Source organism: Balaenoptera physalus (genome assembly GCF_965194825.1).
Source record: "Balaenoptera physalus genome assembly, chromosome: 1".
NCBI classification, from domain to species: Eukaryota; Metazoa; Chordata; class Mammalia; order Artiodactyla; family Balaenopteridae; genus Balaenoptera; species Balaenoptera physalus.
The window spans coordinates 39,388,287-39,413,438 of NC_138882.1; the positions used below are offsets into that span (position 1 = coordinate 39,388,287).

A 25,152-nucleotide genomic window follows, 5' to 3' on the forward strand; every position below is an offset into this window, starting at 1 on the left:
AGGATCTCATTCAGATTTGACGGCGAAATTAAAACCTTTACAGACAAGCAAAAGCTAAGAGAGTTCAGCACCACCAAACCAGCATTACAACAAATGCTAAAGGAATTTCTGTAGGCAGGAAACACAAGAGAAGGAAAAGACCTACAATAACAAACCCAAAACAGTTGAGAAAATGGTAATAGGAACATACATATCAATAATTACCTTAAATGTAAATGGATTAAATGCTCCAACCAAAAGATATAGACTGGCTGAATGGATACAAAAACAAGACCCGTATATATGCTGTCTACAAGAGACCCACTTCAGACCTAGGGACACATACAGACTGAAAGTGAAGGGATGGAAAAAGATATTCCATGCAAATGGCAATCAAAAGAAAGCTAGGGTAGCAATTCTCATATCAGACAAAATAGACTTTAAAATAGACTATTACAAGTACAAAGGACACTACATAATGATCAAGGGATCAATCCAAGAAGAAGATATAACAATTGTAAATATTTATGCACCCAACATAGGAGCACCTCAATTAAGCAAATGCTAATGGCCATAAAAGGGGAAATCGACAGTAACACAATCATAGTAGGGGACTTTAACACCCCACTTTCACCAATGGCCAGATCATCCAAAATGAAAATAAATAAGGAAACACAAGCTTTAAATGACACATTAGACAAGATGGACTTAATTGATATTTATAGGACATTCCATCCATAAACAACAGAATACACTTTCTTCTCAAGTGCTCATGGAACATTCTCCAGGATAGATCACATCTTGGGTGACAAATCAAGCCTTGGTAAATTTAAGAAAATTGAAATCGTATCAAGCATCTTTTCTGACCACAACACTATGAGACTACATATCAATTACAGGAAAAAATCTGTAAAAAATACCAACACATAGAGGCTAAACAATATGCTGCTAAATAACCAAGAGATAACTGAAGAAATCAAAGAGGAAATCAAAAAATACCTAGAAACAAATGATAATGAAAACACAATGACCCAAAACCTGTGGGATGCAGCAAAAGCAGTTCTAAGAGGGAAGTTTATAGCAATACACTCCTACATCAAGAAACAAGAAAAATCTCAAACAACCTAACCTTACACCTAAAGTAGTTAGAGAAAGAAGAATAAAAACACCCCAAAGTTAGCAGACGGAAAGAAATCATAAAGATCAGATTAGGAAAAAATGAAAAGAAATGAAATGATAGCAAAGATCAATAAAACTAAAAGCTGGTTCTTTGAGAAGATAAACAAAATTGATAAACCATTAGCCAGACTCATCAAGAAAAAAAGGGAGAAGACTCAAATCAACAGAATTAGAAATGAAAAGGAGAAGTAACAACTGACATGGCAGAAATACAAAGGATCATGAGAGATTACTACAAGTAACTGTATGCCAATAAAATGGACAACCTGGAAGAAATGGACAAATTCTTAGAAAAACACAACCTTCCGAGACTGAACCAAGAAGAAGTAGAAAATATAAACAGACCAATCACAAATACTAAAATTGAATCTGTGATTAAAAATCTTCTAACAAATAAAAGCCCAGGGCCACATGGCTTCACAGGTGAATTCTATCAAACATTTAGAGAAGAGCTAACATCTATCCTTCTCAAACTCTTCCAAATAGGTAGGAACACTCCCAAACTCATTCTTCGAGGCCACCATCACTCTGATAACAAAACCAGATGAAGATGTCACAAAAAAAGAAAACTACAGGCCAATATCATTGATGAACATAGATGCAATAATCTTCAACAAAATACTAGCAAACGGATTCCAACAGTACATTAAAAGGATCATACACAATGATCAAGTGGGGTTTATCCCCGGAATGTAAGGATTCTTCAATATACACAAATCAATCAATGTGATACAACATATTAACAAACTGAAGGATAAAAACCATATGATCATCTCAATAGATGCAGAAAAGGCTTTTGACAAAATTCAACACCCATTTATGATAAAAAGTCTCCAGAAAGTAGGCAGAGAGGGAACCTACTTCAACGTAATAAAGGCCACATATGACAAACCCACAGCAAATATCATTCTCAGTGGTGAATAACTGAAAGCATTTCCTCTAAGATCAGGAACAAGGCAAGGATGTCCATTCTTGCCACTCTTACTCAGCAGTTGTGGAAGTTTTAGCCCCAGCAATCAGAGAAGAAAAAGAAAGAAAAGGAATCCAGATTGGAAAAGAACAAGCAAAGCTGTCACTGTTTGCAGAGAACATGCTACTATACAGAGAATCCTAAAGATGCTACCAGAAAACTACTAGAGCCAATCAATGAATTTGGTAAAGTAGCAGGATACAAAATTAATGCACAGAAATCTCTTTCATTCCTATACACTAATGATGAAAAATCTGAAAGAGAAATTAAGGAAACACTCCCATTTACCACTGCAACAGAAAGAATAAAATACCTAGGAGTAAACCTACCTAAGGAGACAAAAGACCTGTCTGCTGAAAACTATAAGACACTGATGAAAGAAATTAAAGATGATACAAACAGATGGAGAGATATACCATGTTCTTGGATTGGAAGAATCCATATTGTGAAAATGACTATACTACCCAAAGCAATCTACAGATTCAGTGCTTTCTCTATCAAACTACCAATGGCATTTTTCACAGAACTAGAACAAAAAGTTCACAATTTGTACGGAAACACAAAAGACCCCGAATAGCCAAAGCAATCTTGAGAAAGAAAAACGGAGCTGGAGGAATCAGGCTCCCAGACTTAGACTATACTACAAAGCTACAGTAATCAAGACAGTATGGTACTGGCACAAAAACAGAAATATAGATCAATGGAACAGGATAGAAAGCCCAGAGATAAACCCACGCACATATGGTCACCCTATCTTTGATAAAGGAGGCAAGAATATACAATGGAGATAAGACAGCCTCTTCAATAAGTGGTGCTGGGAAAACTGGACAGCTACGTGTAAAAGAATGAAATTAGAACACTACCTAACACCATACACAAAAATAAACTCAAAGTGGATTAAAGATCTAAATGTAAGTCCAGACACTATCAAACTCCTAGAGGAAAACATAGGCAGAACACTCTATGACATAAATCACAGCAAAATCCTTTTTGACCCACCTCCTAGAGAAATGGAAATGAAAACAAAAATAAACAAATGGGACCTAATGAAACTTCAAAGCTTTTGCACAGCAAAGGAAACCATAAACAAGACGAAAAGACAACCCTCAGAATGGGAGAAAATATTTGCCAACGAAGCAACTGACAAAGGATTAATCTCCAAAGTATACAAGCAGCTCATGCAGCTCAATATCAAAAAAACGAACAACCCAATCCAAAAATGGGCAGAAGACCTAGAAAGACATTTCTCCAAAGAAGATATACAGATTGCCAACAAACACATGAAAGGATGCTCAACATCACTAATCATTAGAGAAATGCAAATCAAAACTACAATGAAGTATCACCTCACACTGGTCAGAATGGCCAGCATCAAAAAATCTACAAATAATAAATGCTGGAGAGGGTGTGGAGAAAAGGGAACCCTCTTGCACTGTTGATGGGAATGTAAATTGATACAGCCACTATGGAGAACAGTATGGAGGTTCCTTAAAAAACTAAAAATAGAACTACCATATGACCCAGCAATCCCACTACTGGGCATATAACCCTGAGAAAACCATAATTCAAAAAGAGATGTGTACCACAATGTTCATTGCAGCACTATTTACAATAGCTAGGACATGGAAGCAACCTAAGTGTCCATTGACAGATGAATGGATAAAGAAGATGTGGCACATATATACAATGGAATATTACTCAGCCATGAAAGGAAACGAAATTGAGTTATTTGTAGTGAGGTGGATGGACCTAGAGTCTGTCATGAAGAGTGAAGTAAATCAGAAAGAGAAAAACAAATACCGTAGGCTAACACATATATATGGAATCAAAAAAAAAAAAATGGTTCTGAAGAACCTAGTGGCAGAACAGGAATAAAGATGCAGATGTAGAGAATGGACTTGAGGACGCGGGGAGGGGGAAGGGTAAGCTGGGAAGAAGTGAGAGAGTAGCACTGACATATATATACGCTATCAAATGTAGAATAAATAGCTAGTGGGAAGCAGCGGCATAGCACAGGGAGATCAGGTCGGTGCTTTTTGACCACCTAGAGGGGTGGGATAGGGAGGGTGGGAGGGAGGTGCAAGAGGAAGGGGATATGGGGATATATGTATACATATAGCTGATTCACTTTGTTATATAGCAGAAACTAATGGAACATTGTAAAGCAATTAAACAGGGCTAATGTCTGGGCATAACTTCTTGGTTTTGGTAGCAGGATCTGTTCCTCAACACCAGCCTGATATTCAGGTAGCACTTCTACCATTCCTGCCACCTTCTCCCTCACCCTCATCACCCCTCCCTTACAATAGCATTCTCTGCTCCATCCTCTGTGACAATATTATTGAGCCAGCTTTGAATAGGCTGTAATGTCATATCAGTTCTACACCTGGATGCCTGGCTTTCACGAATAATGAAAAGCTAGGAGATTAAAGCACTCGTCATTGACTGGTGGGTGACTTCATTTTTAACAAATGAGTTAGATGCAAATTGTCATGGCTCTTCTGATTGAAAGAAAAATCTTCAAGGAGATGACATTTTAGATGCTCCTTGAGCAGTGGAGGAGGAAAGAGTAGGGGATATTTGAGGCTTAAGATTCATTCTCAACTAATACTTGAGTATTATATGGAAGGCACTGGTGATAGAAAAATTTAGTTCCTGTTTAACTCCAAATGACTGGTGTAGAGAGATAATGCAAAAGTTGAAAGAAAAGAGATTGCTGAGGATTGGAGAAGTTGGAGAAGGTTTTGTCTGTTCTCACTCTGCCAAATCTCCCTGGATGATTTCATGTATTCTCTTGAGATCAGATTCTCTTGAGAACCTGGTAGTTCATCATAACAAAGTTTCATGGAGTTTCTGGAATATATTGTGATCTCCTGTCTCTATATGCACATGCTGTTTCTTCTGCCTGGAATAGTGTTAACTTGGCTAATTCTTAATAATTCTGAAAATATAATCACAGCAGCCATTACTTTCAGAAAAGCTTACTTGATCCTTCAACACTGGGTTAAGTATTTCTATAGTTCTCATAGTCCTTGTTCTTCCCCAATCATAACCTTTATTGCACCATGTTGTAACTGCCTTCACTAGACTGTTCAAGGAAGACAGGAAATGCGTATGTGATAATGCCTGGTATATGGCTGCTACTCCAAAAATATTTGTTGGTTGAATGAATGAATGGGATTTGGTAGAGAGGACACTTGGTCACTCCAGGCAAGGGGAAGAGGGCAAACAAAAACAAGGCATGTGGTAATGCTATAGCTGATTCTGAGGCAGTGAGTGGAATCATTTGATTGGAGTGTAATATTGAAGAGAGGCTGCAGTTTTCAATGTCAAGAAGTCCAGAGTTTGTTTAATAAAAAAAGGCCCTTGAAGCTTTTAGAGATAAGAAGAATCATATACGTTCTCATAAATTCGATTAAGTGATAGACCTGTGCTGGGGAAATAAGTTTTTCTAATTCTTGTTTTAAAATTTTTGTAATACTTTTCAATGGACTAAACATATGATAACTGCCTCTTTTATAGACTCGTCTTTTAAGATTGTTCCCACATAATTTATAGGGAAAGTTTTAGAAGATTTGAATACTCTTGTATAAATTGAACAACTCATTAAACTGTGCAATTTGTTTTTATTATAAACTGAACTGTTGTGAACTATGAAAATTTTTAAATATAATTCAAATAAGGCAGTAATCTAACACATGTATAGGGGTTTCCTTCTTGTTTGTAACTTGAAGAAGAATAAATGCTTACAGCTGTGAATTTTTTTCCCCTCTAGTATCTCCAGAGGCAGTTGGATTTTTGTCAGCTGTTGGGGTGTTTATTATCTTGATGCTGCTCCTTTTTCTCTATATTAATAAGAAGTTCTGTTTTGAAAATGTTGGCGGGTTTCCAGATCTTGGTTCAGGATACAGTACAAAGAAGAATTCACAAGATAAAATTTGTAAGTATCATATCACTGCTTTCCCTTGTTTGGTCTTTCTGTCTGTACTATTTATTACTTTCTTTAAAATATATATATATATATATATATATATATATATATATACAATAAAAAGCTTGATTTTGACATATAGTAAACTAACCTTGAGCCACTATTCTGAGAGTAAAAGATGTATTCAGTAAATTATGTTCAGTTATCTTTTTATTGCCCATGAATTGCTATCATAGTGCATAATGATGAATTGTATACCATCATTTAATGACATTTTTATTTTTCAAATATAAGGTATGCTTTTGAGCCTATTATATGAACAGATATGCTTTAAGAAGAAGGACATATCTTATTACATTTTATGCTTTAATCCATTGTCCAAATAGTTCTCTAGAGAGCTTTTTTCCCGTGTCCCTAGAAGGCTTTTGAAAGTATTCACCCTTTACCTTTACGTGCTGTTGAATTCTCAGTGATGGATAATTTTATTGTTTGGAGAAGGTGGTTTTCCCTGGTAACTTAGTGTATAAAGTGTGATTATGAAAATTAGTGTTCTTCTCCCTCCCTTGGCACCACAGGCATATTATATGACTTAGTGTTACTAGATAGCAGGAAAGATGAGGGCTGTGAAACTGTTCTTTCTCTTATGAAAAAATTTTATATTTTAAAATCATTACAAGAGTTCTTTATTTGCTATTTCCAAAGACTGGCTTATGTAAGTGATAGCCGGAGCAAGTTGAAAATTGTAAAAGTAAGACATTAATTGAGAAGAATTTTAAGGAACAATAGAAGAGAAACCTTGCTTTTCTTGTCCATGTATAAATGTTGAAGAGACGCTTTTCTCTTATTTCTGATAACTTAAAAAGTGATAGCCTCATTGTTTATGAAAATCTTATTATTGAATTACATCGTGCAGCTTTTGCATTAGGAAACTATAGTACTTTATGTGGTTTTGGTTTGATCTAGTTTAATGTTTCTCATACGTCACTTCAGTCCTGTTTTTTCATCATTTGTGTAGAATGAACTGGTTAAAGATACCTCTTTTAGCAACCTCCAGTAATTCTGTGTTTTAGCATTTCTGGTTTTTCTTTGGTCTTATCCCTTTACACTCTTAAAAATTATTGAGGACCCCAAAGAGCTTTTGTTTATGTGAGTTATAGCTGTTGGTATGTACCAAATTAGAAGTTATAGGCTAAGAAAATTTTAAAATATTTTTTATCGATTTATTTTTAAAAACCCAACAATAAGCCTATTACATGTTAATATAAATGTATTCATTTTAAAAACTGTATATTTTCTAAAACCAAAATGAAAAAAGTTTGGTGAGAAGAGTGACATTGTTTTACATTGCAAATCTCTTTAATGACTGGCACAGAAGAAAGAAGCAACTGGATTCTCACATCTGCTTCTGCATTCAGTCTGTCATATGGCCTCTGGAAAATCCAAGTGCTCATTTGTGAGTGAATGAAAGTGAAAAGTTACATATCCTCTTACTCTTATTGTAAAAATGGTTTTGACCTTGAGGATCCATTGGAAAGGTCTCGGGGACCTTATTAATTTTTCTGAGACTGTTTCTTATTCACTTATTAAATAAGAATAATAATATTTACCTCCTAGAGTTATTGTAAGATCAAGTAAGATAAAATTTGTAAATCACAATGCCTTACATGTAATAGCAACTCTGCAAATGTTCACCCTCTGCTCTTCCCTATTCTAACCTCGATGCAAAATTGTTTAGATATGTAAACAAGTATATATTTAGGGGAATATATAGGGGAAACCCTTAATATATTTTTTATTTTGAAATGATATTGGTACTTTGTTAATAAGATAGGGTAGTTCCCATACATAGACTATTAATAAATAAACTAAAAAGTACATAATAAAAATCCTTTTTATACTTCTTCTTGCAGGTATAGAATAAAAACTCAATAGTATTTGAGGGGAAAATATTGTCTTGCTGCTGTTATGATAGCTGTGGAGTGGGAAAAAAGTCATTACGTTTAAACCAAGTGGTTTGATTTTTTTTTTGAAGCGTCTTTACTTCAACATATTTCTTCCATTGCATAAGCATTTACAGAAAAATTAAAAGATACAATGTGAAATACTGATATTGAGCTAATGAATAGCACCATTTAAGTAAATGTTAAATTCAGACTTGAAAGTGGTTGATTTTTTGAGAAGAGAAAATTCCATTATTGCACCTTTTAGGAACAAGGAATTAGAAAATGGCGTTTTTCAAAAATTTTCAGCAGAATCTGCCTTCAGTGTCCTCTCTGGTGGACACAATCAGTAATGCTGTGGAAGATTTGACCACTGCTGTGGGGGAAGTCAGCTATGCTTTCACTGACTCGGTTGCTGAACAGGTAACAAGTATGATAAGTGGCTTTCGCCCAGAAGAGGAAAGCCCTGCAGCAACAGAAGCTGTAGATACTTCTAAACGAGAAAATACCACGTTACCAGAAGTCTCCAAAAACACTAATTGTCAGAAAACACAATTCAATTTAGAGCACCAAGCAAATCGAATAAATAGCTATAATACTTCAGTTTCACAAAAACAAGATCAAGGAATGAATGAAGAAGGAGTATTTAAACATATTAATAAGAGGCAACAGACGCAATCAAAATATCAAGAAACCGATACTGCTGGTGATTCTTCTTTGAAAGGCCAGATGAGTGATGGTGGGATATCAGTTAGCAAGCAGAATGCAAGGGCTGGATCTACTTGTCAAGAACTTGAAAGTACTGACAGATGTAGAAAATATGGATTAGGAATTTCCAATAATGGTAAGCATGACCTAAAGGAGGTAAGATTTCAAGAAATGCAAGAAAATTATTTAAAGAAGGCTGAAAAACATATTAAAAGTAAAGGATCCAAAGGGAATAAGTGTTCAGGAAATGAATGTTCTCCAAAAGGTATTTTGGAAAGCAATAGACATATGATACAGAAATCCATTAAGAAAGAAGACATGCATCCAGCAGCATCAACTAATTCTAAAGGTAAGTGTTATGGAAAAATCAAAGAACAAATAAATCCAACAAAATACTACAAAGTGAAAGGAGACATAAAAACAAAGAAAAACGAAGCCATTTCTGCCAAAAAAGAAACAGCAAAGAGTAAAGATGAAAAATATTCTGAGATAATACCAGAAAAAGGTGAGGTCTCCTAATGTGAGTTTGAGTGATAAAATTTTCTCTTGATTTTTTACATTAGGAAAACATCCAAATTTCTAAATTTTTCTATACACATCTGTACATCTAATTTAAGACTTTCTTGAATCCTCTTACTGGGAGACATTTTTAAAGTCATGCAGTTTTTTCTCACAGTCATTTCAAAAGCATTCATGTTATTTGTATACCTCTAATTCAGTTACTGCCCCTGGTCCCTGCATTATTTGGCCAATTTTAAGGGCCTTAATTTTACTTACCCATTTATTTTACAACCAGAAATTCTGTGGTTTTCTTAAGTAGTGTGCATACTTTAATTGGAATTTATTTGGTGTGCTATAGTTAGATTTAAAAATTTTATATTTTTGTAACCAACCCTTAAGCCCGTTATACCGTGTTGCTCTTCACATCTTTCCTAGTAAGAATGTACCAAATGTTTTATGTTTTTCCTTGAGAGCAATAGATTTTTATCTTATTGAATAACATGCTTCAGGATATGTATCTATTCATTTAGCCATACATTAAGTTTTATATGACTTACATGTTTCCAATGTGTATACATGAACAATCTATTATTATTCATGAGTTCTCTATATAGAATTAAGATTCCAACTAAGCAGTTATAGTTTTCATCCACAATATTTGTGACAATTTTTAAAACAATTAGCTGACAGTTACTTGGTTTTGGTTGCAGAATTGCTTCATATCGCTAGTTATTACACCTGGCTATCCCTTAGTCATTTTCATTAATTGCTGATCTGATCACAAGGCCAGAATTACAATGGCTTTTATTTATAAAAGATACATGCAGAATTTTTGTGTATATTTACATTCTTATAAAATAACCAAAATACTGACTAGCAGTAGAAATGAAGAAGACTGTTTCAGTTCTGCTACATGACTTTGTGCATAATAGGGTCTGCTATTTATCAATTATATGAATGTTTTTTAAATGATATAATAGAGGCTGATCCAGGATGGATGAGCTAATTAAAAAGGAATGCCAATTTTTGGAAATACCTCCATTTTGAAGTCTATTCTTGTAGCAGTTTTTTGAATGTCAGATTCAGTGCTTTTTTGGTAGCCTTGGTTTAGTTTTGGTAGCCTTATTACTTGAAGTAGCAAAAATTAAAAGAGAAATAAAATTAAGTAGAATAGTTTACATATTATTTTATTCATAAAATAACAGTAGAATGGATGCTAGTAATAAATACTGCAGGTAGCAATACAGAATTTAAAATTTTGTTTTGATTTGTTTTTATTAAGAAACATGCTGCTGCCTAAAAGAAATCAAATATTTCTGAAGTATTCTAGATTACAGTCAGTACTAAACTGAAACATGTTATGTTCTAAAATCGTTTTGAAAATCATTTGACCCATATGGATTGTCCCTTCATTAGCTGAACTATAATGTTGCTAGTACCTGTGTCCTAGGTTGTGACAGAGCTTATAAGGTATAATAAGAGGAGGAAGAGTTTCCTTCTCTGTTCCTGAATGCAGGGCTACTTTAGGTAATATTTTGTAGTAGGTGAATTTCTAGTTACCCTCCTCGGAGCTCTTCTGCTGCCTTAAGACCACCACCATGGTATCCCACAAGTGCTAAACGCTGGGAGTCAGAATGCCTAGGTTCTAGACTAGATCTGCCATCTCAGCACTGTCCAATAGAACTTTCTGCAATGATGGAAAAGTTCTACATAGCTATATTGCTCCAAACAGTAACCGCTGTCCGCAGGTAGCTATTGAGCACTTGAAACGTGGTTAGTAGCACTGGAGAACTAGATTTTAAATTTTATTATTTCTACTTAGTTTAAATAGCTGCATGTGGTTGGTGACTACTAAATTGGACAGTGCAGAATATAACATTAGTCATAGTTTTACCCTTTGATGGTTTTATTTTGCTGAATTAAAAAGCGGGACTTAGACTAGTGACGTCCAAGCTCCCTTACTTCTAACTCTAAACATTCAATTTCTATCCCATATTTTAAAATTACTCGTTCTGTGTCTCCCCACCTGAATTTCAAACCTTGATTCCTCTAGTGCAGATGATCTTAGCTGAGTATAATGAGAGAAATATCTAGACTGAACTAATAAATTCTGACTGCTATGGTCTCTTTATCCTTCTAGAGTTGTTTTATAATTCTGAGAAGGTTGCATCGTGGTCTAAATGAATCTCAACATGATGCAGTTTCAAAATTTTTACCTTAAAAAAATGGTAATAACTAGTGCTTTTTAAAATAATATAAAATTAATTAATTTACCTTCTGAAAAATTTATTTGAAATTTGGGTATATTTAAGTAAAATTTTCATAGTAAGTCTACCTTTCACAGATAATGTGTTAAGCTTGGTGTATATGCTTCCAGACGTTTTTGTATGTACGTGTAAACTTATACTGCACGTATGTGTGTATATGTTGCATGTAGGCATACATATGTTAATCTCTTTTCTTCTCTTTTCTCTTAACATGAGAAAAGTTTCTCTTTTCTCTTAACATGATGTGGTAGCTATTCTTTCCCTGTGTGTACTTGTAAGTTCACCTCCTCATTTTTAATGACTGTGTAGTATATCATTTCATAGATGTATCATAATTTACTTAACCAAGGCTCAGCAATGGACATTTAGCTTATATTTTATTTTTGTTTTCCTTTGCTGTTAAACACAGTACAGTAAATTGTCTCAAATACATATCATTGCTCACTTGCTAATTATTTTCTTAGGCTGAATTCTTAGAAATGGAATTGGTAAATTCCTAGAAATGGGTCAAAGACTATGCAGATTAGAAAGTTTGATATGTATAGCCAGATTGCTCTCTAGAAAAGTTGTACCACTTATAATTCCATCAATAGTGTATGTCTGTCCATTTCTTTGTTCTGCTTCTAACACTGAGTGTCATCAGTTACGAAAATTTTGACTAAGATGATAACCAAAAATGTCTCTTGTAGCATGAATTATTTGAATCAGGTCCATATGTATTGGCAATACTTATAACTTCCTTTGTGTGCTACTGATGCTTTAAAAAAAATTGTGTAAGATGGAGAGCCCTATTACTCTGTTTACCTGTACCGTGGTTGGAAAATCCCTATGACTAATATTACTTATATAATTCAAATATACAAGTCAGTTCTTTCTATTAAAACATAAAAATCTAAAGCTTGGGCTTCTTAAATGAAAAAATATTTTTCTAAAGCTGAAAATTCAGATTGTGTGATGTGTATATATATGTTTTTATATATATTTGTGTGTGTATGAATATATATGATACATATATAAGCATGTAACATGTATGTAACTATAGCAAATTCGCTACATTTTATTGCGTTATATTTTGATCTGCTCTCCGTGTCGTTCCAAATAGATAATTCCTACATTGACAAAGATGAGCATGGTTCATCCTCTGAAAGTGAAGATGAAGCCCTGGGTAAATATCATGAGGCCTTATCCAGAACACAAAATTCCAGACTACCATTGGCAGATTCTAGACAAAAGAGCTATACTTGGGAAACAAGACAGAAATATAGCCCTCTCTCTGCAGAGTATGATGGATACAGTAGCGAAGCATCAATAGATGAAGGTAAGATAGGTTAAGTATTTTTTTTTTTTTACACTATAGTATTTGATTATTTGTTTCTAAAACTCTAGATGTCTGTGGTTGCACAATAAATAAGAGATAGCATATATAGTAGGGTCACATTTCTGGGAATATAATTTATTCAAATTCAAATCTTTGGGCTCAAGCCAAAAACCAAAACTAAAACCAAAACACCCAAAAGCAAAACACCAAATAATTTAAATACAGTGGTAATTCTAGCTCTCTTTTCATAATGAACATATGCCTAGCAATCATGAGATGGGAAGTGTGAATCTGCTGTTGTCTCAGATGGAATCAGTTCCTAAATACCTGTTACAGGAACTGATATGGTCTAAGAATCTCACAGTGTTGAATATGATTCTAGTGTGTAAATGAATGCTTTTTCATTCAGTATGGGCCCTAACATGAGCCAGATACTTCATGTGGCATGAAGCAGAAGGAGTGGTGATCTCTTCCATGTAGGAGGAAAAACTGTCTGAGATAGATTTATTGAGAGCCGGTACTGTATTGTACGAGACTTTAAGGGAAATTTAATGAATTTTCAAGGATTTTTTTGTCCCCTGTTGATTTTTGCCTCATGTGCTGACATTGACATTAGAACTCAACCTATGCAGAAGATACAGGTCCACTCTCAAGTGTTTTTATATCTTTCTAAAAGAGAAATAAAAAAGGTTTTACCATTACCTAAAGCATTTTTATTTCCACATCTAAGTAAGTTGTTTGAGTGCTTGATACAATGTGTGACTACTCCTAGTAATTATTATATTTATGCCCAGATATGAAGAAAAGAGCAATATATTTTAAATAGCATTTTTGTTATTATATTAAACACAAACTAACTTTAATATTGTAGCTGTGGTTTGTGTTTTGGGGCCTATTACTATTGATGACTTACTCTGGCACATACAGTTGTCAAAGGAGTTAAATTTTTGTATTTGGCTTCATGCTAACTAAAGATTAATATACCTCCCTTTTATTTCTGCTAGTACATAGGTACAGTAAGAAATTAATCAAATATGGAAGACTCATTATGAGATGCTACGAAAGAAATAAAAAATATTAGACATGGACTCTACCCTCAAAAATACCTTTCTTAGTACTAGAGAAAATAAGACATGTGCTTACAAAGATAACTAAATAATGCAAAAGCAGTAAAGCCAGTCCCCAACTTATGTAAACTCTGGTTCATGAATAGTAGAGCAGAAAGAGAATGGGTCTTGAAGCCTGATCCTTGTTCACATTCTGGCCCTGTGACTTACTATATTAATGGGCAGTGTACTTAATGGGCAGTGTACTATATTAATGGGCAGTGTACTTAATGGGCAGTGTACTTGATAGTTTCTAGGTTTGTTTCATTGTCTCTAAGTGTGAATAATACCTTGCTGATAGGGTTGTCATGAACATTAAATGGTATGTGTGGTGTTTTTAGCATAGTGTCTGGTACGTGATAGGTAAATGATCAGTAAATGGTAGTCGTAGTTATGGGTGGTGAAGCAGTGATAGTGATGATAGTGAGTAGCTATGAGCAAGCCCTGAGTGTGTAGTCTGTGACCCTAGACACTTCCCTTTCTGCAACTTCAGTTGAGGGTTTTATTTTTCCCTGCTCACTCCTTCTTCTGCCTGTCTGCTGGCTTGATTGTTTCTTCCTTGTAGTCCTATTATTCTCGCGTGGCTCAACAATCTGTGGGGAAAAGGGTGAAGAGAGAAGCGTAATCTCAGTGGCTCTTCTGTTCCTGCCCTCACCTCTGGAATCACTCTCTCATTTCATTTCACCTATATATTTAGGACCCACTTGTACTTTTCTACCATTTGTACCGTAAATGATTTGATAAATGATTAATCAATGATCAATCAATGATTGATCAATGATAAATGATTAATCAATGACCAATCTACCCAGGGTAGATTGATTTTAGGCATTCTGAAATTATTTATTTCATAAACATTTGTTGAAAGTTTTTTATGTGCCATACTAGATCCTGTGGATGTAAAGATGAATAAAAACAAGCTTGTTTTAAAGAGCCCACAGACTAGAGGAGGATGACCAGTGAGTACATGTGTAATGTAGTGTGTTAAGAGGTCTGCTAGTTACATGAACAACGTAATGTAGAAATACAGAGGAGGACTGAGACTTTGTTTGGGAGGCGGCGAAAGGGGAAGTTTGATGTATGATGCAGTCTTCACAGGATAGGTGAACTAGACTTGAGGGAGAACTGTTCAACCACCATGTAATAGTGATTGCAGGAAAGCAGAAGACAGTGTGTGTCAGTGTCTTTAACCTAGGATCTGTGCTGAATGCCATGCTCAGGAGTTTGGATGTTGTCTTACAGGGAATGTAGAACCCTGGAAGGTTTTTAAGCTGGATAGTGTGACACTTTTAGGTCAGTGTGTTTAAGAAAGATTATTTAACTACTGTAATAGAAGATGAATTGGAGGTAGGAACTACTGGAGGCAAAAGGACTGGTTAGATAAACAGTGATGAGATCCTCATTAGCAGTGTTAACTGAGGGACAAAGAATTTGTAGATTGAGGGATGGTCTCAGTATATCCTGGTGAGTAACTGAACATATGCAGTGAGTAAGGAATTAAGATTGTTTAATTTGTCTAGAAAGCATAAGAGAAGTAAGTTTGTGGGAGGGAGATAATTTAGTTTCAGTCATACTGAATTTGAGGTGTCTGTGGAATATCCAGGTAGAGATGGATATCCTTGTTGTTGTTAAAATACTGTCATTGGGATTTAGGATGGGGAGATGATCAAGTGATAATGTAAGATAACAGTAGACTAGGAGGATAGTTTTTTGTATCATAGGTTATTGCTAATTGAAAAATCAAAGATTGCTGTGAGCGCAAAATATACTCACAGCCATCAGTGGAGTCAGGGAAGAACAGGAAAACTTGATTAGAGAGGGAGATTTCAGAGCTCCAGATTTTAGAGAAAAGCAATTTCAAGTGATAGTAAGTTCTGAACATGCCCACAGGCAAAGATGCAGAAGTATGTATAAAATGCTAAAAGGTTTTAAGGAAGGGAGTGAATTACCATCCATTGGGGAAGATGTGAGAGAACTTCCATGAAAATGACATTTGGGTTCAGCTTTGAAGAATGGGTATAAAGTTGAAAAGAATAAGCAGAGGTATTTGAGATAGAGGGAAGTTCATAAATGCCAGAGTACGCAGTGGTAAAATGTAGGGACTATTTCAGGACAAGAGAAAAGTCCTCTTGGCTCTAACATAGGTGTGTGTGTGTGTGTATGTGTGTATATAAGTATATATATGTATATGTATTAGTATATCAATATATCTAGTGTATATCAGTATATACACACATAGATATATACACACACACATATATATATATGTAAAATAAAAAAGAAAGAGATGAGGTCTAAAGCCTGGAGTGCCTCACTGAGTAGAAGTTTGGATTTAATTTGTTAACCAGTGAAAACTCACTAGAAGTTTTTCACCAAGGAACCATGACCAGGGATGTGCTTTAGAAAGAGTAATGTAGCAACAGGAAGGCTATAGGAAAAGACACCAATTAAGAAGGTCTTTGGAGTCATCTATGTGGGAAATGGTAAAAATCTGCATTAAAATAGTGGCAAGAGGAATATAGGAGGATAGGAGAGACATTACAGAGGTGCAATTTACTGGATTTAGGAACTAAATGTATTTGGAACATTAGAAAGAAGGAAGGAAGTGTCAAAGATGACACTAGTTTCCAGCAAGTATGACTATGAAAATGATGAGGTCATTAACATAAATAAGAAATCCAGAGAGGGATATTTTTTTCTTGGATGGTGGATTGGGGTGGAAGATAAAAGTGGTTTTGTGTATATGGTAAGGCAGAATATTTAGGCAACTGGAAATGGCTGTGGATCTTGAAATCATGAATGGAGTTTGGGAGAAGGTTTTTTCAGATTGTATATACTTAGAGAATAGGAATCAAGGGAAGGTATTAAATTGTTGAGGAAGAATGTATGGAGAGAAAAGATAAGAGTCATTTCCTTTCATTAACAGAGAATTAAGGATGTCACTTAAACAGAGAAGAGAAAGTAACAACCATAAAGTGGGGAATCGGGAGAATGTTGCATTTCGTCAGACACGGAAGGAGAGTTTTGAATGCTACACCACAGAGAGACTGGGGAGGATGAGAATTCAGACAAGCCCCTTTGTCCAGTAGAAGATGATCAGTTACTTTCAGTGTACATTTTAATAGTGTAGAATCATACATGAGATTGAAGGTGGTTAGGAGAGAATAAGTGGAAGAGAGTGTACATTTGCTGCCTGCACTTTCATACCACTTGTTCTCTATCAACTTTCAGAGTCAAGAAAGAGAGGTAGTTGAAGGGGTTCACCTTCTCCCTCCAACTCAACAATAGTAACCCTCCTCTGGTATATATTTGGGAAGGATGGGGATTTGCTTCTAATACACATTTGAGTCTCTGCCAGGTGGTTGTGCCTCTGCATAGTTGACTCAGGAGAAGTACTGCTCACTTCAAGTCCGGTCACCTAAGAGGGCTACTGAGTATAGTTCTCTTATAGGATTTGGTTCATTCTCCTGAGGTACAAGGAAAGGGATCGGTAGAGTAGGTTATGCTTCTCTTTACTGCTCTGACCCTTTATTCTGCATACTGTTCTGCAGGTTTATGAAGGTCACACTTGACTAATGTGGGTTGAGGTGACTAAAGGGAATTATAAGGTAGAAGGAAAAATATTTTTAAATGTACATTTTTTACATGACATATTGTTACCTCATTAGGGCTGGTAAAGAACTATTACCCCATTTCTCAAACTCTGAATAATTCCAGTAGAGAAGCTTTGGAACAGCCAATATTGGAAATATCTACAAGAGTAGAGAGGGTCAGGGAGGGCCTGGATAGGGATTAGGAGGACCAGTGCAAGAGAACTTTCTGATCAAGTAGGGAGAACTACCATTCATTGAGCTCCTGCTATGTGCCTGACTCTGTTAGTTTCTGTACACGTTGTTATACTTAGGCTTCACTGCAACACATTGTGGTAGATAAGATTATTTCCATTTTACAGAAGTGAGAGGAGATTTTAGATCAATTAAGTAATTTTTAACCTAAGGTCACACAGTAAGTTTATAAAGGCTGTACTTGTCAAGTCCCCTGCAAAAATGAATGATGCTTTAGCTTCTGTTTGGTCATCACTGCTGCTTTAGTGTCCTCCCTAAGTCTCTTTCATTCATAATTAACCCCTTCAGTTGGGCCCTTTATAGCAGTTTATATATTATAAATCTGAAATACAGATACTGTAGAAAAAGTAAGAAAATATTATGGCCTCTATTTGTTGATCATATTTTCTCCTCTAGGTGGCCATGTTAATCTTCCATTTTTTGGAATACAAAAGGGGATAATATCTATAAGAAATTCTTCTAGGAAAAATAAACATTAAAATAATTTATCAAATTTCTTTGTTCACAATTTTAATTTATTTTACTCTGTTGTTCTTAAAATTAAGCAGATTTTCTGATAACCCTCTTATTTTAAAAAGGCCTAAGAGTTAAATAGTAGGTTGTGATATCTTGTTTAAGTTGGTAAGATAGAACAACCTTTGAAATTCCATTCATGCTATTTAGTACTTTCCATTTTTATATTAGACAGGAGAAGCCTATTAGATTTTATATAAAGAACAAACAGTGTAAAATTATTAGAATGTCTCTGTTATTTATAGCTTTTCATTCTCAGTTCACCATAGAGATTACCAAGCTATATTTACATATGGTAGCATAGCTATATTACTAAAAATCATATGATGTTATTTTTTTTGGTGAGTTAATTTTAAATGCTATTAAAAATAATTTCCAGCATCACTTATGTCTTAGGGTACATGTAACCCATATATATACACACACAGACACTTGCCACTCTCTTTCTATGGCTGCTTCACAAGCTCCATGCTATTGATTTTGATGTTTTCTTAAAATTAGGGTCATTAAAACACATTTCTTTATTCCTTTTATTTAAATGTTACTTTTAAAATAATACTTAAGAGTAATAAATTCTTTGTTTATATTTTCTTTAAGTGTATTTTAACTGCTTTATATTGTTCTATTGATTTTCACAATTTCTGTGTGAAGAGGGTAAGTATAAAAAAATTGTGTCTGTGTTTTCCAGATGCCTTTGACATAAAAATTTTTAGTCTTAAAATAGTACAAGTTATTTATATTACATGGTTTATTTAGATTTTTGATAAGCCTTTTCTTTGACTTCAGGTTTTTGTTCGTGAACATTTCTCCTCTGAAGAATTCTTTATTGTGTATGTGTGTGTGTATGTGTGTCTGCACTCTAAGTATGACCAATTTGGGGAGAAATTGATCTTGAAGACTTTTCCTGCATCTTTGTGTTTTGGAGATCTTTTTATGTGATGAGATCAATTGTTACTAGTAGTGTAGAATTCTTTTATAGTGCTACTTTTCCAGGCTACCTGTGACCTGTAAAATGAGATGTCTTTGTGCAATTTAGGTAAAGGCATAGCCTGCTGGGTGGATGAATTAGAAAGCAGTACCACCTTTGAGCAGACAGTTCATCATGAGAATATAGTTCAGTTAGCAGATACCACCTATGTAAGAAGAAAAAGGCATTCCTTCCTCCAGGTGTAAGCTTTGGCGGACCCAACGCACACTGTACTTAAGCACCCCCTCAGCCAGGTACTTATTGCAGTGCACAGCCTACACAGCCGTACACAGTGGTCCTAAAAACCTATTTTTATACACTTCCAGTCTTAAAATAAGCTGGTGGGATTGCTGTGTTTTCCATGGTAAATCTATATATATCTTTCATAATTTTTTTTTGTCTGAGATACTTGTCTAGTAGTGGAATGATAGAAATTAAATCATAGACATTAAAGATATCCTTAATTGACTGATTACAAAACTGACACCTAGAGACGTGCAACTTTACTAAGATCATACAGTTCATTAGCAGCAAAACTGAGGCTCTAAGTGTTTGTAACCAGAGAACAGGTCAGTGCTTTTAAAAAGAACTATTCAGTAACCAAGCAACTAAATAAGAGAGATACACTATAAATCGAACATGGCCTGTGTCCATTGCTAGGGGTTGAGGCATGTCTGGGAAGTGGAGGAATAATGCTAATGGCAATCTGACAGTTAATGGGACCTGACACTTTACAGGTTTCTGTTAGCAAAGCCTATAGGAACTCAGTCTCAGATACATTTAGGGAGCATTACATAGAGTCACAAATGGACTGACAATAATCATATTACCTGAGGGCAATAATGGGTGGTTTAAACTGACTAGAACATCTGTATTTGCCATAAGTTTAAGCTTACCAACAAGGTACATCTCCTAGGAAACTGTCCCTAATGAGGGAGGCAAGTGTGTTTGTACTTTGTGAGGTAATCTCTTTAAGGAAATGGAAAACTCAAAGCTATTTCTGAAGACTAGGCCCAACATGGCTGTCAACTTTGGAGCCCAGGGAAGAAACCTTCACTGTTATAGAGTATAATGGAAATCTGGAGGATAGCATGGTGGGAAGGCCCCATGGTAAAGGAGCCCTCCAGCCAGAGGGATGTTTATTAATGTGGCTACAGTAAAATTTATGTTTATTGTGTTTCAGGCTCTGCTGAAGTCTTTGTATAGAATTTAATTTTATCTTCACAGAAATATTTTGATTTTATTACTTACTTATCTGTTTAATTAATTAATTTTGAAAAAGCAGCAGCTTAGAGAGGTACATTAACATGCCCAAGTTTACCCAAGTGTAAGAGCTGGGATACAAATCCAGGATCAGTTGATGCAGACACAGTTGCTTGACCACCATAACATACTGTATCAAGTACTCTCCTACCTAGTACAAGAATAAAGACACTTTTTTTCTTCCAAGATTGCTATCTCATTGTTCTAAGAGAATTTCATGAAGACTTTGGACACTTAGGAAAATCAAGAACCATACAACTGGGAAATATCTGGGGTTTTGGTCTCAAACTCAGATATGAAGCATATTATGCCTGCTGTATTTAGCAGAAAACTTGAGCAGCCCTTAAGGAAATACTGGTGACTTATTACTTTACCTGCTAGGCTTATTCCAAAAAAGCCAGAGCTGGTTTTTTGAGATACTATAAAACTTCATGATGGACTATTGTGGGAAATCACTTAGATACGGGGAAGGATTTGGGAAGTTGGTTCCTATGGGAAGTATTCCAATTATCTTGGGTACAGAAAACTAGAACTAGTCTCCTGTCACCTGTAGATGTGATTGTATTAAGCATACCACAGCAAAGAGCATAAGGGTCTATGCAGGTGGCACACTACCTGTCCCTGCAGTGTTACACCTTAATTTTGTTATTAGTTTTTAATGTTTGTCAGAAATCTTGACTTTAGAGTATGTGATAGGAGATTTAGGAAGCTCCATCTAATATTGTAAGTCTTTGTAACAGTCTCAACAGTAATAAAGGTAACCCTATCACTATGATACTTAGGTATAGTTCTAGGAACTGTGAGAAGGCAACTGTTGTTAATATGGGCATCTCTGATAAGAATAATAAACTAATCAACCAATAAAATGCTATACCTTCCCTTGTGATGGACTGGTAGGAACTTAAACAGTAAATACTAAGAAGTTAATGTCCTTCACTCATGTTCATACCACCCAGAATCAACCACCATTAGTACTTTAGCATATTTTTCCCAGAAATTTTTTATGGCTATATTTTAAAACACTTTATGTAGTAATACATGGATACATTTTGCTTTTAAAAATTTAACCTGTTAGAGTGGAGAGGGACGAGTACTATTGGCTGCCACCTCATCATACTTCCAAGCTGGAAACATGCACTGTGGGGAGGGAGGCTGCTAGTACATGCAGTAGCTAGGCACTGAAACTCGTGTGGTTAGCCCTGGGAGAGGACTCCATCTGGGTGCATGGAGACAGCCCTGAGGGCCTGGGATGTGGTCTGGGCCGAACCCAATGTCAGTACGCGCATAGCGGGGCATGGCCATCAGAAAATACCTCGAGACAAACAATAATGACAGCACATATTGGGATGCAGCAATTGCAGTTCTAAGAGGGAAGTTCCTCAAGAAACAAGAAAAATCCCAAACAGCCTAACCTACCACCTAAAAGAATTAGAAAAATAAGAACAACAAAACCCAATGTCAGCAGAAGGAAGGAAATAAAGATCAGAGAGGAAATAAATAAAATAGAGATAAAAAAACAATAGAAAAGATCAATAAAACCAAGAGCTGGTTTTTTGAAAAGATAAAATTGACAAACCTCTAGTCAGGCTCACCAAGAAGAAGAGAGAGAGGACTCAAAAAAACAAAATAAGGAATGAAAGAGGAAAAATAACAACTGATACTGCAGAAATACAAAAAAAAAAAAAATAAGAAAACACTATGAACAGTTATATGCCAACTAATTGGACAACTTAGAAGAAATGGACAAATTTCTAGAAACATACAGCCTGCCAAGACTGAGTCAAGAAGAAACAGATAATTTTAACAGACCAATCACTAGAAGTGACATAGAATCTGTAATAAAAAAAAACTTCCTGCAAACAAAAATCCAGGATCAGATGGCTTCAATGGGGAAATCTACCAAACATAAAAAGGAGAACTTATACCTATCCTTCTCAAACTATTCCAAAAGATTGAAGAGGAGGGAAAACCCCCAAATTCATTCTGTGAAGCCACCATCACCCTGATATTAAAACCAGACAAAGACACTACAAAAAAAAGAAAATTACAGGCCAGTATGTTCAATGAATATAGATGAAAAATACTCAACAAAATATTAACAAACCAAATCCAACAGTACATAAAAAGGATCATACACCATGAGCAGGGTGGATTCATTCCAGGTTTGCAAGGATGATTCAACATATGCAAAGAAATCAGTGTGATACACCACATTAACAAAAGAAAAGACAAAAACCGTATAATCATCTCCATAGATGCAGACAAAGCAATTGATAAAATTCAACATCCATTAAAGAAGATGTGGCACATATATACAATGGAATATTACTCAGCCATAAAAAGAAATGAAATGGAGGTATTTGTAGTGAAGTGGATGGAGTTAGAGTCTGTCATACAGAGTGAAGTAAGTCAGAAAGAAAAACAAATACAGTATGCTAACACATATATATGGAATCTAAGGGGGAAAAAAGGTCATGAAGAACCTAGTGGCAAGACGGGAATAAAGACACAGACCTACTAGAGAATGGACTTGAGGATATGGGGAGGAGGAGGGGTAAGATGTGACAGGGTGAGAGAGTGGCATGGACATATATACACTACCAAATGTAAAATAGATAGCTAGTGGGAAGCAGCTGCATAGCACAGGGAGATCAGCTCGGTGCTCTGTGACCACATAGAGGGGTGGGATAGGGAGGGTGGGAGGGAGGGAGACGCAAGAGGGAAGAGATATGGGAAGATATGTATATGTATAACTGATTCACTTTGTTATAAAGCAGAAACTAACACACCATTGTAAAGCAATTATACTCCAATAAAGATGTTAAAAAAAAAAATCAACATCCATGCATGACAAAAACTTTCACCAAAGTGGGTATAGAGGGAACATATCTCAACATATTAAAGCCATTTACAACAAGCCCAATAGCCAACATAATACTCAGTGGTGAAAAGCTGTAAGCCTTCCTGCTCAATTCTGGAACAAGTCAAGGATGCCCACTCTCACCACTTCTATTCAACATAGTATTGGAAATCCTAGCCACAGCAATCAGACAAAAAAAAAGAAGTAAAAGGTATCCAAATTGGAAGGGAGGAGGTACAACTGTCACTATGTGCAGATGATGTGATACTCTATATAGAGAATCCTAAAGACTTCATACAAAAACTATTAGAACTAATAAATGGATTCAGCAAGGTAGCAGGATACAAGATTAACATACAGAAATCTGTTGCATTTCTTTAACAATGAAATATCAAAAAGAAAGTAAAAAACCAATCCAGTTTAAAATCATGTCAGAAAAAATACCTAGGAGTAAACTTAACCAAGGAGGTGAGAGACCTATATGCTGAAAACTATAAAACATTGATAAAGGAAACTGAAGAGGATTCAAAGGAATGGAAAGAGATCCCATGCTTTTGGATTGGAAGAATTAATATTGTTAAAATGGCCATACTACCCAAAGCACTCTACAGATTTAATGCGATCCCTATCAAATTACCCATAACATTTTTCACAGAACTGGAACAAATAATCCTAAAATTTATATGGAATCACAAAAGACCCAGAATTGCCAAAGCAATCCTGAGGAAAAAGAACAAAGCTGGAGGCATAGCCTTCTCAGACTTTAGACAAGACTACAAAGCTACAGTAGTCAAAACAGTGTGATATTGGCCCCCAAACAGACATATATTATAGATCAGTGGAACAGAATAGAGAGCCCAGAAATAAACCCACACACCTGTGGTCAGTTAATCTACAACAAAGGAGACAAGAATATACAATGGAGGAAAGACAGTCTCTTCAGCAAGCTGTGTTGGAAAAGCTGGACAGCTACATGTAAATCAATAAAATTAGACCACTCCCTCACACCATATACAAAAATAAACTCAAAATTGTTTAAAGACCTACATATAAGACATGACACCATAAAACTCCTAGAAGAGAACATAGGGAAAACATTCTCTGACATAAATTGTAGCAATATTTTCTTAGATCAATCTTGCAAGAAACAGAAATAAAAGCAAAAATAAATAAATGGGACCTAATCAACTTAAAAGCTTTTGCATAGCAAAGGAAATGATCAACAATACAAAAAGACAAACCTATGGAATGGGAGAAAATATTTTCAAGTAATACAACCAACAAGGGCTTAATTTCCAAAATATATAAACAGCTCATACAACTCAATATCAGAAAAATAATCTAATCAAAAAATGGGCAGAAAACCTAAGTAGACTTCTCTCCAAAGAAGACATACAGATGGCCCACAGGCACATGAAAAGATGCTCAGCATTGTTAATTATTAGAGAAATGCAAATCAAAACCACAATGAGGTATCACTTCACACCTGTCAGAATGGCTAGCATCAAAAAGTCTACAAATGGGGAATTCCCTGGTGTTCCAGTGGTTAGGACTCCACACTTTCACTGCCGAGGGCCTGGTTTCAATCCCTGGTTGGGGAATTAAGATTCCGCAAGCCTGTGCAGCACAGCCACACAAAAGGAGGGGTTTGTAAAGCAACTATACTCCAATAAAAAAAAGGGGGGGGGAACCCTCCTATACTGTTGGTGGGAATGTAAATTGGTACAGCCACTATGGAAAACAGTATGGAGCTTTCTTTTTTTTTTTTAATTGGATTTTTTTAAATTAGTTATCTGTTTTATACA

At 35.4% G+C, this 25,152-nt stretch overlaps 1 protein-coding gene across 3 annotated transcripts in view; it reads left to right on the plus strand.

Annotated features, from left to right (window-relative positions):
• SYT14 (synaptotagmin 14) overlaps positions 1-25,152 on the plus strand; it is a 272,609-nt gene that overhangs the window by 104,288 nt on the left and 143,169 nt on the right. For 2 of the 3 annotated variants that reach the window (XM_082464356.1, XM_082464357.1), the window contains exons 3-4: positions 5,904-6,068; positions 12,578-12,793. In XM_082464356.1, coding sequence (XP_082320482.1) covers positions 5,904-6,068; positions 12,578-12,793 — 381 coding nt within the window. Of the gene's footprint in view, positions 1-5,903; positions 6,069-6,166; positions 9,213-12,577; positions 12,794-25,152 lie in introns of those variants that run through there. The other variant, XM_082464358.1, reaches the window with a different exon arrangement.